Below are 17,713 nucleotides of genomic sequence, written 5' to 3'. Positions count from 1 at the left end.
AAGTATTCCAGTGAGGGGATTTTTTTTATTTAAAAAAGGCCAAGTTAGTTTATCTGGCGTTCAATATACTAGATACAGTTAGGCCTGCGTTTCATACATCTGGAATTAGCAAACTAATGTGCTGGGGTTGGGAAAACATATATGTACCCATACTAGAATCTGTCAAAGAAAGCGGTACTCACATATAACAGTCATTCCATCTGTAATCCATACAGTCAAAAGACTGAAAGTATTCCAGTGAGGGAATTTTTTTTATTTAAAAAAGGCCAAGTTAGTTTATCTGGCGTTCAATATACTAGATACAGTTAGGCCTGCGTTTCATACATCTGGAATTAGCAAACTAATGTGCTGGGGTTGGGAAAACATATATGTACCCATACTAGAATCTGTCAAAGAAAGCGGTACTCACATATAACAGTCATTCCATCTGTAATCCATACAGTCAAAAGACTGAAAGTATTCCAGTGAGGGAATTTTTTTTATTTAAAAAAGGCCAAGTTAGTTTATCTGGCGTTCAATATACTAGATACAGTTAGGCCTGCGTTTCATACATCTGGAATTAGCAAACTAATGTGCTGGGGTTGGGAAAACATATATGTACCCATACTAGAATCTGTCAAAGAAAGCGGTACTCACATATAACAGTCATTCCATCTGTAATCCATACAGTCAAAAGACTGAAAGTATTCCAGTGAGGGGATTTTTTTTATTTAAAAAAGGCCAAGTTAGTTTATCTGGCGTTCAATATACTAGATACAGTTAGGCCTGCGTTTCATACATCTGGAATTAGCAAACTAATGTGCTGGGGTTGGGAAAACATATATGTACCCATACTAGAATCTGTCAAAGAAAGCGGTACTCACATATAACAGTCATTCCATCTGTAATCCATACAGTCAAAAGACTGAAAGTATTCCAGTGAGGGGATTTTTTTTATTTAAAAAAGGCCAAGTTAGTTTATCTGGCGTTCAATATACTAGATACAGTTAGGCCTGCGTTTCATACATCTGGAATTAGCAAACTAATGTGCTGGGGTTGGGAAAACATATATGTACCCATACTAGAATCTGTCAAAGAAAGCGGTACTCACATATAACAGTCATTCCATCTGTAATCCATACAGTCAAAAGACTGAAAGTATTCCAGTGAGGGGATTTTGCTTATAAAAAATAATATATTTCATTGTGGTGCGAGTTGAATCGCAACAATGAAGAAAAATACTATTAAGGGACGAGGACGCGGTCGTGGTGGTGTCCGTGGAGCCTCTGTTGCTGGTAGAGGACGTGGCCGTTCGGCCCCAGGCGCACACAGTAGGGAACGAACTCCCTCAACTAGCCGGCAGAATGTACCGCAATATCTCGTGGGGCCCAATGCCGCTCTTAGGATGGTAAGGCCTGAGCAGGTACAGTCATTAATCGATTGGGTGGCCGACAGTGCTTCCAGCACGTTCACCACATGGTCTTCCACCCAGTCTTCTGCGGAAAGCGCACAGGTGGCACCTGAAAACCAAGCCCATCAGTCTGTCACATCACCCCCAAGCATATCAGGGAAACGGTCTGAGCCACAAGTTATGCAGCAGTCTCTTCTTCTGTTTGAAGACTCTGCTTCCAGGGTTTCCCAGGGGCGTCCACCTAGCCCTTCCCCAGTGGAGGAAGACATACCATGCACTGACGCACAACCACTTATGTCTCCAGATGAAGAGGACATGGGAATACCACCACAGCAGAGTCACCGACTCTCTGATGATGACGAAACACAGGTGCCCACTGCCGCGTCTTTTTGCAGTGTGCAGACTGAACAGGAGGAGGTCAGGGAGGGAGACTGGGTGGAAGACGATGCAGAGGACGATGAGGTCTTAGACCCCACATGGACTGAAGGTCGTGGCGATGACTTTCACAGTTCAGAGGAAGAGGTAGTGGTGAGACCGAGACAACAGCGAAGCCAAAGAGGGAGCAGGGGGCCAAAGCAGACGAGCCGCCGCCCCCAGAGTTCGCCTGCTACTGGACATCGCCAACAGGGACCCAGCCCCACAAAGGCAGCTTCAAAGAGTTCCCTGGCATGGCACTTCTTTAAACAATGTCCTACCGACAAGACCCGAGTGACTTGCACGCTCTGCCATCAGAGCCTGAGGCGAGGCATTAACGTTCTGAACCTCAGCACAACCTGCATGACCAGGCATCTACATGCAAAGCATGAACTGCAGTGGGGTACACACCTTAAAAACCAGGCACTCGCTGAGGCTCCCCCTGCTCCCTCTACCGCTGCTGCCTCGGCTTCCGCCTCGAGAGGAATGTTGCCACCTGCCGAGCAGCAAACAGAGGATGTGCCACCGACACCACCACCACCGCCACCGTCAACTAGCGTCTCCACTATATCACACAGCAGCGTTCAGCTCTCAATATCTCAAACCTTAGAGAGGAAGCGCAAATTCCCCCCGAGTCACCCTCGAGCCCTTGGCCTGAACGCCAGCATTTCTAAACTGCTGGCCTTTGAAATGCTGTCATTCCGGCTGGTGGACACAGACAGCTTCAAACAGCTGATGGCCATGGCTGTCCCGCAGTATGTGGTTCCCAGCCGCCACTACTTCTCCAAGACAGCCGTGCCTTCCCTGCACATGCAAGTGTCCGATAAAATCAAGTGTGCACTGCGCAACGCCATTTGTGGCAAGGTCCACCTAACCACAGATACGTGGACCAGTAAGCACGGCCAGGGACGCTATATCTCACTAACTGCACACTGGATGAATGTAGTGGCGGCTGGGCCCCCGGCGGACAGTTCCTTGGCGCACGTCCTTCCGCCCCCTAGGATCGCAGGGCATCATTCTCTGCCTCCTGTAGCCTCCTCCTCCTACTCGGCTTCCTCCTCCACTGCTTCCACCAGCTCATCCGGTCAGCCACACACCTTCACCACCAACTTCAGCACAGCCCGGGGTAAACGTCAGCAGGCCATTCTGAAACTCATATGTTTGGGGGACAGGCCCCACAGCGCAAAGGAGTTGTGGCGGGGTATTGAACAACAGACCGACGAGTGGTTTCTGCCGGTGGGCCTCAAGCCAGGCCTGGTGGTATGCGATAATGGGCGAAATCTCGTGGCAGCTCTGGGACTAGCCGGTTTGACGCACATCCCTTGCCTGGCGCATGTGCTGAACTTGGTGGTGCAGAGGTTCATTCACCACTACCCCAACATGTCAGAGCTGCTGCATAAAGTGCGGGCCGTCTGTGCGCGCTTCCGCCGTTCACATCCTGCCGCTGCTCGCCTGTCTGCGCTACAGCGGAACTTCGGCCTTCCCGCTCACCGCCTCATATGCGACGTGCCCACCCGGTGGAACTCCACCTTGCACATGCTGGAGAGACTGTGCGAGCAGCAGCAGGCCATAGTGGAGTTTCAGCTGCAGCACGCTCGCGTCAGTCGTACTGCCGAACAGCACCACTTCACCACCAATGATTGGGCCTCCATGCGAGACCTGTGTGCCCTGCTGCGCTGTTTCGAGTACTCCACCAACATGGCCAGTGGCGATGACACTGTTATCAGCGTTACAATACCACTTCTATGTCTCCTTGAGAAAACACTTAGGGCAATGATGTTAGAGGAGGTGGCCCAGGTGGAGGAGGAGGAGGAGGATGAGGGCTCGTTTCTAACACTTTCGGGCCAGTCTGTTCGAAGTGGCTCAGAGGGAGGTTTGTTTAAGCAGCAGAGGACAGGTTCACAAGTCGCCAGCCAAGGCACTGTACTGGAGGACGAGGAGGATGAGGAGGAGGAGGTGGAGGGGGACGAGGATGACGCAAGTTCACAGCGGGGTGGCAGCCCAGGCCCATCACTGGTGCGTGGCTGGGGGGATACGGTGGACGATGACGATACGCCTCCCACAGAGGACAGCTTGTCCTTACCCATGGGTAGCCTGGCCCACATGAGCGAATATATGCTCCAATGCCTGCGCAACGACAGCAGAGTTGCCCACGTTTTAACGTGTGCAGACTACTGGGTGGCCACCCTGCTGGATCCCCGGTATAAAGACAATGTGCCCACTTTAATTCCTGAACTGGAGCGCGACCGTAAGATGCGCGAGTACAAGCGCACGCTGATAGAGGCGCTCTTGAGAGAATTCCCACATGTCACAGGGGAACAGGTGGAAGGTGAAGGCAGAGGAGTGGCAAGAGGTCACCAACGCAGCTGTGTCATGGCCAGCTCATCTGAGGGCAGGGTTAGCATGGCAGAAATGTGGAAAAGTTTTGTCTCCACGCCACAGCTATCTGCACCGACACCTGATACGGAACGTGTTAGCAGGAGGCAGCATTTCACTAACATGGTTGAACAGTATGTCTGCACACCCCTCCACATCCTGACGGATGGTTCGGCCCCATTCAACTACTGGGTTTCGAAATTGTCCACGTGGCCAGAGTTAGCATGTTATGCCTTGGAGGTGCTTTCCTGCCCGGCGGCCAGCGTTTTATCTGAACGCGTATTCAGCACGGCAGGGGGCGTCATTACTGACAAGCGCAGCCGCCTGTCCACAGCCAACGTGGACAAGCTGACCTTCATAAAGATGAACCAGGCATGGATCCCACAGGACCTGTCCCTCCCTTGTGCAGAGTAGTCCTTATTAACTGCCTAAAACATGTCTTGTTGTGCTACGGGCCACTTCTTTATTTGATACAAATTTTATGAAACCCACAGTTGAATGAAACTCTTCTCTGTCTGGGCGCCGGGGCCTAACCAGATGAAAGTGGCCGGTTAAACTAACGGGTGACATGAAGCCATAACCTCTGCCATGCTACCTCTGTCTTCTGTCTGGGTGCTGAGGCCTAAGTCAAATAAAGCGGTCTTCTGCTGTGCTGGGGGATATGAAGCTAACCTCTGACCTCTCTCCTCTGTCTGGGTCCAAAGGCCTAAATCACTGAAAGAGGCCTTCTCCTGTGGTGTGTGATATGATGCCAGAATATGTGCTGTGGGGCCTCTCTCCTCTTCCTGGGTGCAGGGGTCAAATAAACTAAATTGTGGCCTACTCCTGTGGTGGTTGATATGATGCCTGATTCTCTGATGTGGAACCTCTCTCCTCTGTTTGGGTGAAGGGGTCAAAGTAACTAAATGGTGGCTTCTCCTGTGGTGGCTGATATGATGCCAGAATATGTGCTGTGGTGCCTCTCTCCTCTTCCTGGGTGCAGGGGTCAAAGTAACTAAATGGTGGCTTCTCCTGTGGTGGCTGATATGATGCCAGAATATGTGCTGTGGGGCCTCTCTCCTCTTCCTGGGTGCAGGGGTCAAAGTAACTCAATGGTGGCTTCTCCTGTGGTGGCTGATATGATGCCAGAATATGTGCTGTGGTGCCTCTCTCCTCTGTCTGGGTCCAAAGGCCTAAATCACTGAAAGAGGCCTTCTCCTGTGGTGTGTGATATGATGCCTGAATATGTGCTGTGGTGCCTCTCTCCTCTTCCTGGGTGCGGGGGTCAAAGTAACTCAATGGTGGCTTCTCCTGTGGTGGCTGATATGATGCCAGAATATGTGCTGTGGTGCCTCTCTCCTCTTCCTGGGTGCGGGGGTCAAAGTAACTCAATGGTGGCTTCTCCTGTGGTGGCTGATATGATGCCAGAATATGTGCTGTGGGGCCTCTCTCCTCTTCCTGGGTGCAGGGGTCAAAGTAACTCAATGGTGGCTTCTCCTGTGGTGGTTAGTATGATGCCAGAATATGTGCTGTGGGGCCTCTCTCCTCTTCCTGGGTGCAGGGGTCAAAGTAACTCAATGGTGGCTTCTCCTGTGGTGGTTAGTATGATGCCAGAATATGTGCTGTGGGGCCTCTCTCCTCTTCCTGGGTGCAGGGGTCAAAGTAACTCAATGGTGGCTTCTCCTGTGGTGGCTGATATGATGCCAGAATATGTGCTGTGGTGCCTCTCTCCTCTGTCTGGGTCCAAAGGCCTAAATCACTGAAAGAGGCCTTCTCCTGTGGTGTGTGATATGATGCCTGAATATGTGCTGTGGTGCCTCTCTCCTCTTCCTGGGTGCGGGGGTCAAAGTAACTCAATGGTGGCTTCTCCTGTGGTGGCTGATATGATGCCAGAATATGTGCTGTGGTGCCTCTCTCCTCTTCCTGGGTGCGGGGGTCAAAGTAACTCAATGGTGGCTTCTCCTGTGGTGGCTGATATGATGCCAGAATATGTGCTGTGGGGCCTCTCTCCTCTTCCTGGGTGCAGGGGTCAAAGTAACTCAATGGTGGCTTCTCCTGTGGTGGCTGATATGATGCCAGAATATGTGCTGTGGTGCCTCTCTCCTCTGTCTGGGTCCAAAGGCCTAAATCACTGAAAGAGGCCTTCTCCTGTGGTGTGTGATATGATGCCTGAATATGTGCTGTGGTGCCTCTCTCCTCTTCCTGGGTGCGGGGGTCAAAGTAACTCAATGGTGGCTTCTCCTGTGGTGGCTGATATGATGCCAGAATATGTGCTGTGGTGCCTCTCTCCTCTTCCTGGGTGCGGGGGTCAAAGTAACTCAATGGTGGCTTCTCCTGTGGTGGCTGATATGATGCCAGAATATGTGCTGTGGGGCCTCTCTCCTCTTCCTGGGTGCAGGGGTCAAAGTAACTCAATGGTGGCTTCTCCTGTGGTGGTTAGTATGATGCCAGAATATGTGCTGTGGGGCCTCTCTCCTCTTCCTGGGTGCAGGGGTCAAAGTAACTCAATGGTGGCTTCTCCTGTGGTGGTTAGTATGATGCCAGAATATGTGCTGTGGGGCCTCTCTCCTCTTCCTGGGTGCAGGGGTCAAAGTAACTCAATGGTGGCTTCTCCTGTGGTGGCTGATATGATGCCAGAATATGTGCTGTGGTGCCTCTCTCCTCTGTCTGGGTCCAAAGGCCTAAATCACTGAAAGAGGCCTTCTCCTGTGGTGTGTGATATGATGCCTGAATATGTGCTGTGGTGCCTCTCTCCTCTTCCTGGGTGCGGGGGTCAAAGTAACTCAATGGTGGCTTCTCCTGTGGTGGCTGATATGATGCCAGAATATGTGCTGTGGTGCCTCTCTCCTCTTCCTGGGTGCGGGGGTCAAAGTAACTCAATGGTGGCTTCTCCTGTGGTGGCTGATATGATGCCAGAATATGTGCTGTGGGGCCTCTCTCGTCTTCCTGGGTGCAGGGGTCAAAGTAACTCAATGGTGGCTTCTCCTGTGGTGGTTAGTATGATGCCAGAATATGTGCTGTGGGGCCTCTCTCCTCTTCCTGGGTGCAGGGGTCAAAGTAACTCAATGGTGGCTTCTCCTGTGGTGGCTGATATGATGCCAGAATATGTGCTGTGGTGCCTCTCTCCTCTGTCTGGGTCCAAAGGCCTAAATCACTGAAAGAGGCCTTCTCCTGTGGTGTGTGATATGATGCCTGAATATGTGCTGTGGTGCCTCTCTCCTCTTCCTGGGTGCGGGGGTCAAAGTAACTCAATGGTGGCTTCTCCTGTGGTGGCTGATATGATGCCAGAATATGTGCTGTGGTGCCTCTCTCCTCTTCCTGGGTGCGGGGGTCAAAGTAACTCAATGGTGGCTTCTCCTGTGGTGGCTGATATGATGCCAGAATATGTGCTGTGGGGCCTCTCTCCTCTTCCTGGGTGCGGGGGTCAAAGTAACTCAATGGTGGCTTCTCCTGTGGTGGCTGATATGATGCCAGAATATGTGCTGTGGTGCCTCTCTCCTCTTCCTGGGTGCAGGGGTCAAAGTAACTAAATGGTGGCTTCTCCTGTGGTGGTTGATATGATGCCTGATTCTCTGCTGTGAAACCTCTCTCCTCCATCTGGGTGTAGGGGTCAAAGTCTTTCAAAGTCGCCTTCTCCTGTGCTGATTGATATAAAGCTGATGGTTGTGCCATCTGACATGGTTGCCAGGGTCTGATTCAATGGGGGCCTACTCCTGTGGTGGGTGATCTAAATGCCTGATTCTCTGCTGTGAAACCTCTCTCCTCCGTCTGGGTGTAGGGGTCAAAGTCTTTCAAAGTCGCCTTCTCCTGTGCTGATTGATATGAAGCTGATGGTTGTGCCATCTGACATGGTTGCCGGGGTCCCATTAAATTGGGGCCTACTCCTGTGGTGGGTGATCTAAATGCCTGATTCTCTGCTTTGAAACCTCTCTCCTCCGTCCGGGTGTAGGGGTCAAAGTCTGTCAAAGTCGCCTTCTCCTGTGATGATTGATATAAAGCTTATGCTTGTGCCATCTGACATGGTTGCCGGGGTCTGATTCAATGGTGGCCTACTCCTGTGGTGGGTGATCTAAATGCCTGATTCTCTGCTGTGTAACCTCTCTCCTCCGTCTGGGTGTAGGGGTCAAAGTAACTAAATGGTGGCCTACTCCTGTGGTGGGTGATATGATGCCTGGTTCTCTGCTGTGGGACCTCTCTCCTTTGTCTGGGTGCTGTGGTCAAAATAATAGTAAGTGACCTTCTCCATTGGTGGGTGACTTGAAGCCTGATTCTGTGCTATGGGACCTCACTCCAATTAATATTGTTTAATTTTTATTTATTTTATGTTAACTCATCATTTCCCTATCTACATTTGTTTGCAGGGGATTTAACTACATTTTGCTGCCTTTTGCAGCCCTCTAGCCCTTTCCGGGTGTGTTTTACAGCCTTTTTAGTGCCGAAAAGTTCGGGTCCCCATTGACTTCTATGGGGTTCGGGTTCGGGATGAAGTTCGGGTCGAGTTCGGATCCCGAACCCGAACATTTTTCGAAAGTTCGGCCGAACTCGTCGAACCCGAACATCCAGGTGTTCGCTCAACTCTATCCACGAGCTTACACTTCTTTACACCTCTTGCATTTGTTTCTTGCATCTGAGATGAAGGGGGGATGAGGTGGGTTGAGAGAGGGATTTAGAGGGTTATGTTATCTTTGATGTTACATTGCATGAAAAATTGCTTTGTATAATTGTAGAGTTTTATATGACAAAAAAAAACTATATAAAAATATGGTTTACAAAAAAATAAAATAAAATTGTGGCGGAATTGCATGGGTTTTTTTTCAAACCCAATTTGGAATTTTTTCCTGCTTTTCCCTACATTGTCTGCAATATTAAATAGTGACATTAGAAAGTACAACTTGTCCCACAAAAAACAAGCCCTCATCCAGCGATGTGAATGGAAAAATAAAAAAGTTATGACTCCGGGAAGGCAGGGAGCGAAAAACAAAAACGGAAAATTGCTGCACCAGGAAGGGATTAATAGATATCTTTATTGACCACAATGATCACACAATTTCGAATAACCCATAAAATCACATGAAAAACATTACAAGAGGGACCATTGCAAAGCCAGAAAATAATATATAAAAGGTAGGCAATATATCTCATAAGTGCCAGTGCTACATATAGGAAGATATATCCCATCTGGGGGCAATAAATATATAGATCATTTTTATCAAATCATAGTGGATTACAACCCTCTTACATTCTTCTATTCTGCAGTGAAATAGACTAAGCTGGAGCAAAACTTGGAACAATATTATCCCCCATACATCATATATTCAAGTTAACCGACCAAAGTCAGAATGTTAGGTCAATGCTGTCTTGCTAAACATCACTGTGTTTTGGTGGGAACCATATATATGCAGCCAATCAATAGTTAAAGGGGGTCATTTATTAATCTGAAATACTCCTAAATTATGGTTAGTTGCGCTGTGACTTTTCCCCGCTCACGCCAGGTCTAAAATTGTGGAAGTCGCGTGGATGTGGAAGAGGACAACCTCATTCATCATTTTCTACGCCTGTTTTAGGCGTAGAAAATTGTATAAATGTAAGACAGTTCGGGAGCATTTAGAACTGGCACTGGATGCGCCTCTTCATAAGTTCGACGGATCCACCTCCAGCTATGGACCTTTATTAAGACCGGCGTCTAAACACTGGTTTTAATAATAAATGTGCCCCAAAGTATAAATGTTTCTTACTATGTCCTTACGTTGTGCTCCCTTTTAACCTCATTATTTATATTTATTTACTTATAGCAATTGGTGTTTTAGCAGATGTAAAAGAAAATGTTAAATCAAAATATATTTGTTCAGTGGCTCACCAACTTTGTATTATGGATAGAGGTGCTCTGTCACCGGTCCACCCACAAACCATATCAAGAATTTGATATATAAAAATGTGATACTCACATTTGGTATAGAATGGAATGAAAAATTTGTATTTTTGATTATAAAAAATATATTTTTATTAATAACATGAAAACAAGAACAAGAAGGATCTTTTGTACTGATAGGAATTAAAATATCTTAAAAATGTATTAAAAAGTATGCTATATGGTCACAGATAGAGGATTATCCTTTCTGTGGGTATAGCTTGAATTGATGCAATATACACTCACCTAAAGAATTATTAGGAACAACTGTTCTATTTCTCATTAATGCAATTATCTAGTCAACCAATCACATAGCAGTTGCTTCAATGCATTTAGGGGTGTGGTCCTGGTCAAGACAATCTCCTGAACTCCAAACTGAATGTCAGAATGGGAAAGAAAGGTGATTTAAGCAATTTTGAGCGTGGCATGGTTGTTGGTGCCAGACGGGCCGGTCTGAGTATTTCACAATCTGCTCAGTTACTGGGATTTTCACGCACAACCATTTCTAGGGTTTACAAAGAATGGTGTGAAAAGGGAAAAACATCCAGTATGCGGCAGTCCTGTGGGCGAAAATGCCTTGTGGATGCTAGAGGTCAGAGGAGAATGGGCCGACTGATTCAAGCTGATAGAAGAGCAACGTTGACTGAAATAACCACTCGTTACAACCGAGGTATGCAGCAAAGCATTTGTGAAGCCACAACACGCACAACCTTGAGGCGGATGGGCTACAACAGCAGAATACCCCACCGGGTACCACTCATCTCCACTACAAATAGGAAAAAGAGGCTACAATTTGCACGAGCTCACCAAAATTGGACTGTTGAAGACTGGAAAAATGTTGCCTGGTCTGATGAGTCTCGATTTCTGTTGAGACATTCAAATGGTAGAGTCCGAATTTGGTGTAAACAGAATGAGAACATATATCCATCCTCTGGCTACTTCCAGCAGGATAATGCAACATGTCACAAAGCTCGAATCATTTCAAATTGGTTTCTTGAACATGACAATGAGTTCACTGTACTAAAATGGCCCCCACAGTCACCAGATCTCAACCCAATAGAGCATCTTTGGGATGTGGTGGAACGGGAGCTTCGTGCCCTGGATGTGCATCCCTCAAATCTCCATCAACTGCAAGATGCTATCCTATCAATATGGGCCAACATTTCTAAAGAATGCTATCAGCACCTTGTTGAATCAATGCCACGTAGAATTAAGGCAGTTCTGAAGGCAAAAGGGGGTCCAACACCGTATTAGTATGGTGTTCCTAATAATTCTTTAGGTGAGTGTACATCTTGATGATGATGTAGTTTTCCTTTATCAGGATGCAGCCTGATTTGCAGTAATATATTATAAGGTGCTGGAATTGGCTGAATATATAAAGTGCTATGTGCTGGCTGAGTACATATATATGTTGCATATGAACTGAGTATACAAAGTGCTATATGCAAGCTGAGTACATAAAAGTGCTACGTGCAAGCTGGGTACACAAAAATAGGCTGTATGAACAGGCTGAATATATAAGGATTGTTGGTTGCAGGTATACAAAAGTACATAAAAGTGCTACGTGCAAGCTAGGTACATGAAAGTGCTATGTGCAAGCTGAGTACACAGAGATAGGTTATATAAGTAGGCTGAGTACACAGGAATTGTTGATTCAAGTATACAAAAAAAATAGTTGATTTGGGTACACAGAAAAGGATCTTAAAACAAGCTGAATAGAGGATTTGATAATTCAGGTGTTTATATATGGTAAGGCATGAGAATTATACTATTTTGGACATGAGCCAGGTACCCAGAATGTCAGATTTTGACAAAATCTTTGGTGTCAGGATAATATAATTGAAATTTCAGCCTGCATATATGTTAAAAAGAGAGAGATAAGATACGTTACCGCTCCACGCCACTTTGTTGTCTGCTTTATCCTACAAGGACCTATGCGGCATCCCACGTGGTCACTTGCTTTATCACGTGGTGTCCCACATGACTTGGGCGGGGCGATACATCACTTGTTCCGAGATATGTGATTCGTTCTCCTTTGTGGATTCTGAAGCTGGGGAAAATGCAGTTATTTTGTATTGCATGGTTTGCAGGTAGTTCAGCAATGAACTGCAAAAGTTCGTAGTAATCCCGGCTTGTGTATTCCTCACTGTTCCTTAACACAGACGCGTTTCAGAGTGCATTTCTGCTCCTTCCTCAGTGGTTAGTAGTTTTATACTGGAAACAAGTGAGGGTTTTTAAATGGTTTTCTTCAAGGGGGTGTTGCCTAGACTAAATTGGATCATTCCCAAATTCTGGACTGGATTGTTTCTTTTAAGGTACACGGAAGCCAGTGATATTGGTCATACTTTCTTGGCGATCACCATCATTGAGTATAAAGTATATTATAAATGTAGCATCAGGGATGGGTGACCAAATACAAGATATAAAGAAGATGTAAGGGGGGTATGAGAAGAAATATATAAAAATATATAAAAAAAATGTATATATTGAAAAAATGTATAGGTATATATGAAAAAATAGGATAAAATGTTTCAAATGGTAAAAATAATAAAAATGGATCAATAACTCAATCAATTAGCTGAGTAGGGGTTGGGTCCTAGTCCGCAGGTAGTTGGCATAATATGTTTATTTTACCTCAAGGATATGTTATATTTGGAAAATGTCGTGATGCAGGGACTTGTATACTGAAGATTGTGACAGGAATCATTTGAGACCACATCACCATCGATGTGGTTTGTATGTGGTTTCAGTGCGTTTGTTGTATTTTTGTCTTTATCATTATATTCTAGATATCTTCCTTTATTATCAATGAATCTTGCCTTTTTATATGGTTCATATATCCATATTATTCTGTTTATTATGTTTGTGAAGTGGTTGGTGGTGTATGTGTACGGGGGACCATATGCATCATATATCCTTTTTGATTCTGCTCTTGACATATTGTCTATATGATTCCCTCCTCTCCATGGTTTGTTTATTCTTTCTGTGAATATTAGTGATGAAGGGTCACTGTTTTCCGCATCGGAAAAAACCCTTTAATGAAAGGCAATTATTGAATGTCCCTTTTGTCTTCTGTTTTAATGTGGGAGCTATTTTGAGACCTAAATTGGGGGCCCTAGTATATACGATTGATGTTGTAGTGTTTAATAGTGGACCAATAGTTTTGTCATTTAGTAGATGATGCCAGTGTTTATAAAGAGTATATGGCTGTTTTTCATCACAGGTTTTTGATACATGCTGCACGTTAATCTGTTGTTATTTACTTGGATAAGTAGGTCTAAAAATGTTATGTGTTTTAGTTGTGTTTATTGAAAACTGTAGATTTACATACAAACCGCATCAATGGTTTCTATGGGCTCTTTACTTCAAATGATTCCTGTCATAATCTTCAGTATACAAGTCCCTGCATCATGACATTTTCCAAATATAACATATCCTTGAGGTAAAATAAACATATTATGCCAACTACCTGCGGACTAGGACCCAACCCCTACTCAGCTAATTGATTGAGTTATTGATCCATTTTTATTATTTTTACCATTTGAAACATTTTATCCTATTTTTTCATATATACCTATACATTTTTTCAATATATACATTTTTTTTAAATATATTTTTATATATTTCTTCTCATACCCCCCTTACATCTTCTTTATATCTTGTATTTGGTCACCCATCCCTGATGCTACATTTATAATATACTTTATACTCAATGATGGTGATCGCCAAGAAAGTATGACCAATATCACCTTAAAAGAAACAATCCAGTCCAGAATTTGGGAATGATCCAATTTAGTCTAGGCAACACCCCCTTGAAGAAAACCATTTAAAAACCCTCACTTGTTTCCAGTATAAAACTACTAACCACTGAGGAAGGAGCAGAAATACGCTCCGAAACGCGTCTGGTGTTAAGGAACAGTGAGGAATACACAAGTCGGGATTACTACGAACTTTTGCGGTTCATTGCTGAACTACCTGCAAACCACGCAATACAAAATAACTGCATTTTCCCCAGCTTCAGAATCCACAAAGGAGGACGAATCACAGATCTCGGAACTAGTGATGTATCGCCCCGCCCAAGTCATGTGGGACGCCACGTGATAAAGCGAGTGACCATGTGGGATGCCGCATAGGTCCTTGCAGGATAAAGCAGACAATAAAGTGGCGTGGAGCGGTAACGTACCTTATCTCTCTCTTTATAACATATATGCAGGCTGAAATTTCAATTTCAATTATATTATCCTGACACCAAAGATTTCGTCAAAATCTGACATTCTGGGTACCTGGCTCATGCCCAAAATAGTATAATTCTCATGCCTTACCATATATAAACACCTGAATTAACAAATCCTCTATTCAGCTTGTTTTTAGATCCTTTTCTGTGTACCCGACTATTTTTTTTGTATACTTGAATCAACGATTCCTGTGTACTCAGTCTACTTACCGGTATATAACCTATCTCTGTGTACTCGGCTTGCACATAGCACTTTCATGTACCTAGCTTGCACGTAGCACTTTTATGTACCTGAACTAATACTTTTGTATACCTGAACCAACAATCCTTATATATTCAGCCTGTTCATGCAGCCTATTTTTGTGTACCCAGCTTGCACGTAGCACTTTTATGTACTCTGCTTGCATATAGCACTTTGTATACTCAGTTGGTACGCAACATATATATGTACTCAGCCAGCACATAGCACTTTATATATTCAGCCAATTCCAGCACATTATAATATATCACTGCAAATCAGGCTGCATCCTGATAAAGGATAACCTACATCATCATCAAGATATATTGCATCAATTCAAACTATACCGAAAGAAAGGATAATCCTCTATATGTGACCATATAGCATACTTTTTAATACATTTTTAAGATATTTTAATTCCTATCAGTACAGAAGATCCTTTTTGTTCTTGTTTTCGTGTTATTAATAAAAATATATTTTTTATAATCAAAAATACAAATTTTTCATTCCATTCTATACCAAATGTGAGGGTAGAATCAAATTTTTTATACATCAAAAGAAAATGTTACTTGATACAAGATAACTAATTTTTAAACACTCATGATTTAATAAAATATGTATTATGTTTTTTTGTAGGTCTTTGGTCCTTTGATCTGACAGTAACTCAGCTTCTTCAAGAAAATGTCATTGAGTCTGAAAGAGGCATTATAAATGGTGTCCAGAACTCTATGAATTATCTTCTGGATCTTCTACATTTCATCATGGTGATCTTGGGACCCAACCCAGAAGCCTTTGGCTTGCTTGTTCTTATTTCGGTGTCATTTGTTGTCATGGGCCACATAATGTATTTTCGATTTGCTTACAAAAATGTTGAAATGCTGTTATTTTCTTGCTCTTCCTCAGAGCTGAAAACAGTGGCAAGTGATCAGCAATGCGGAAATTCTTCTGTTTAAAAGGGCAATAAGTTCAGTAACCATTTATCATCTTATGTTGTGCATGTGTTCTCTAGATGTGTTAGTTCTTGTTTTATTAAACATACTTGGGAAATTTGAAAAAAAACATCAAATATTGTGGTAGAGATCCTCAACTATGTTGATTTGGCTTATTTCTTTCTCAAATGCTCCAAAGGCTAGCATCACAATTAATTGTAGCACTATGTTTGGGATATCAGTAAATGTTCCCAACATTTTCTTTAACTTTTTTCACAGGCCAATAGATGTATTCTGGCCAAACGCATTCCAAAATAATGCTTTATTAATAATATATTAGTCTAAATTTGCTGTGATAAAAAACAAACAAAATTAACTGTGTGGCACATTCCATAAACCCCCACGTAGAACATTGGCAAAACTTGGTGTGAACCTTCTTAACATTTATACTAAGCATTTTCTAGATACTATGATCTCAGTCTCACAGTAAAGGTTTTTATTTGTATAATGATTTCATAATTAAATCAATGAATATGAAAACCAAAGCTTGCATTTGTTTAAAATCTACATAGAAACAATGACCATTGTTTTATCACGTTTAATCATATTGCAAAAAGTGTTTGAATCATGGTTATGTGACACTAATATGGAGGTTATGAAATAGTTTTATCTTCATTTATATCACTGCAGATGTAAACATTGTCATACATATTTTGATGTACTGCATTTAAAGGGTTTCTGTCACCCCAATTTTCGCTAATAAACAGGCTGACATTATTTATGTGAAAATGTCACCAGAATATTTTTAACTCTGCATTTCTTTTAAGTATACCCCCGTTTTCGTGTAATTTAACTTTTATTATATGCAAATGAGCCTCTAGGAGCAGTGGGGAGGGGGCTTTGCACCTGCTCCTAGAGGCTCCGTTCGCCCACCTCATTTCCACGCCCTTCTGTCTTGATTGAAAGGGCCAGGCCAGCGTTGGTTCTCCTGCTGGCCCCGTCTGCCGGGTAAATCTCGCGCATGCGCCGTCCCGTTCAGTATTTGGTGCAGTGAGAAAGTCAGCTGCCGTCTTTCTCACTGCGCCTGCGCTGAATACTGAACGGGGCGGCGCAGGCATGAAATTTACACGGCAGACGGGGCCAGCAGGAGAACCAATGCTCGCCTGGCCCTGTCAATCAAGACCGAAAGGTGTGGAAATGAGGTGGGCGAAAGGAGCCTCTAGGAGCAGGTGCAACGCCCCTCCTGCTCCTAGAGGCTCATTTGCATATAATAAAAGTCAAAATTACATGAAAACGGGGGCATACTTAAATAAAAGAAATGCAGAATTAAATTCAGGTGACATTTTCACATCTATAATGTCAGCCTGTTTAATAGCAAAAATTGGGGTGACTGAAACCCTTTAACTCTGTAGTAGTAGCAAACTAGTAGCCCACTATAAATATATACATATACACACAGTGGTAGTCTACTATATATTAGAAAAATATACAAATACCATCAGGCTTATAAAGGAATATAAATGTAGTGAGTGGTACATATATATTACAAAAATTATAAAATTATATGATCGCATATGGTATATTGACTGTACATGTATAATTACAAAGTAACCAAGTAGCATAGATCCCTGAAAGTACTCAGCAGAGGATGAGAAACATAGGCATCACTAAAGGATTTCACTCTCAATTGGACCAATGGTAAGAATTTAGAGGCAGAGTGTGGAGATCAGGCATGTGGTGTAAGGTAGGACCTGGCAAGTTACCTAATTTAAAATTGAGAATGTACAGAATAGATTAGATACATTAAGGACATTGAGAGGAGCCCAATGATTATTGAAGACTTGGATATGGTCAGTGGAGAGTTGCACCATAAGTTTCATAGCTAGCCAAATTTCCCAAGGCACTTTTATTCTTATACACAATATTTTTTGTGTGGGACAATAGTGTTAATGAATAAATGTTGTACATTGTACAGACTTATAGTGTAGTTGTCACTGTGCAGTGTGGTAAATACACTCCACACTGAACACAGAAGGGAAGGGAAAAGGAATTAGGGCCTGGAACCCAGGAAAAGGGAAATGGTAACACTCGGTGAGTCCCTACGGCGAGCCCTGACTGCTATCAGTATGAACAGATCTTGATGGTAGGAATATTCATACGCAGGAACCTAAGCCCAATCTCACCCTAACAGGGCCCTGCAGATAGTGTCAGGACACAGATGACCTATTCCTTTCCAGATGAAGGA

The 17,713-nt window shown here is 44.1% G+C and overlaps 1 protein-coding gene across 3 annotated transcripts in view; it reads left to right on the top strand.

Annotated features, from left to right (window-relative positions):
• SLC40A1 (solute carrier family 40 member 1) overlaps positions 1-16,008 on the top strand; it is a 267,848-nt gene extending 251,840 nt beyond the window's left edge. For all 3 annotated transcript variants that reach the window (XM_040439740.1, XM_040439738.1, XM_040439739.1), the window contains one exon: positions 15,176-16,008. In XM_040439740.1, the coding sequence (XP_040295674.1) occupies positions 15,176-15,492 (317 nt within the window). In that variant the 3' untranslated portion in view covers positions 15,493-16,008. The remainder of the gene's footprint in view (positions 1-15,175) is intronic.
• The last annotated feature ends 1,705 nt before the right edge of the window (positions 16,009-17,713 follow it).

Source organism: Bufo bufo, chromosome 7 (assembly GCF_905171765.1).
Source record: "Bufo bufo chromosome 7, aBufBuf1.1, whole genome shotgun sequence".
NCBI lineage: Eukaryota > Metazoa > Chordata > Amphibia > Anura > Bufonidae > Bufo > Bufo bufo.
Note: the sequence above shows the minus strand (reverse complement) of the source record. Positions and strands in the feature narration are given on the sequence as shown.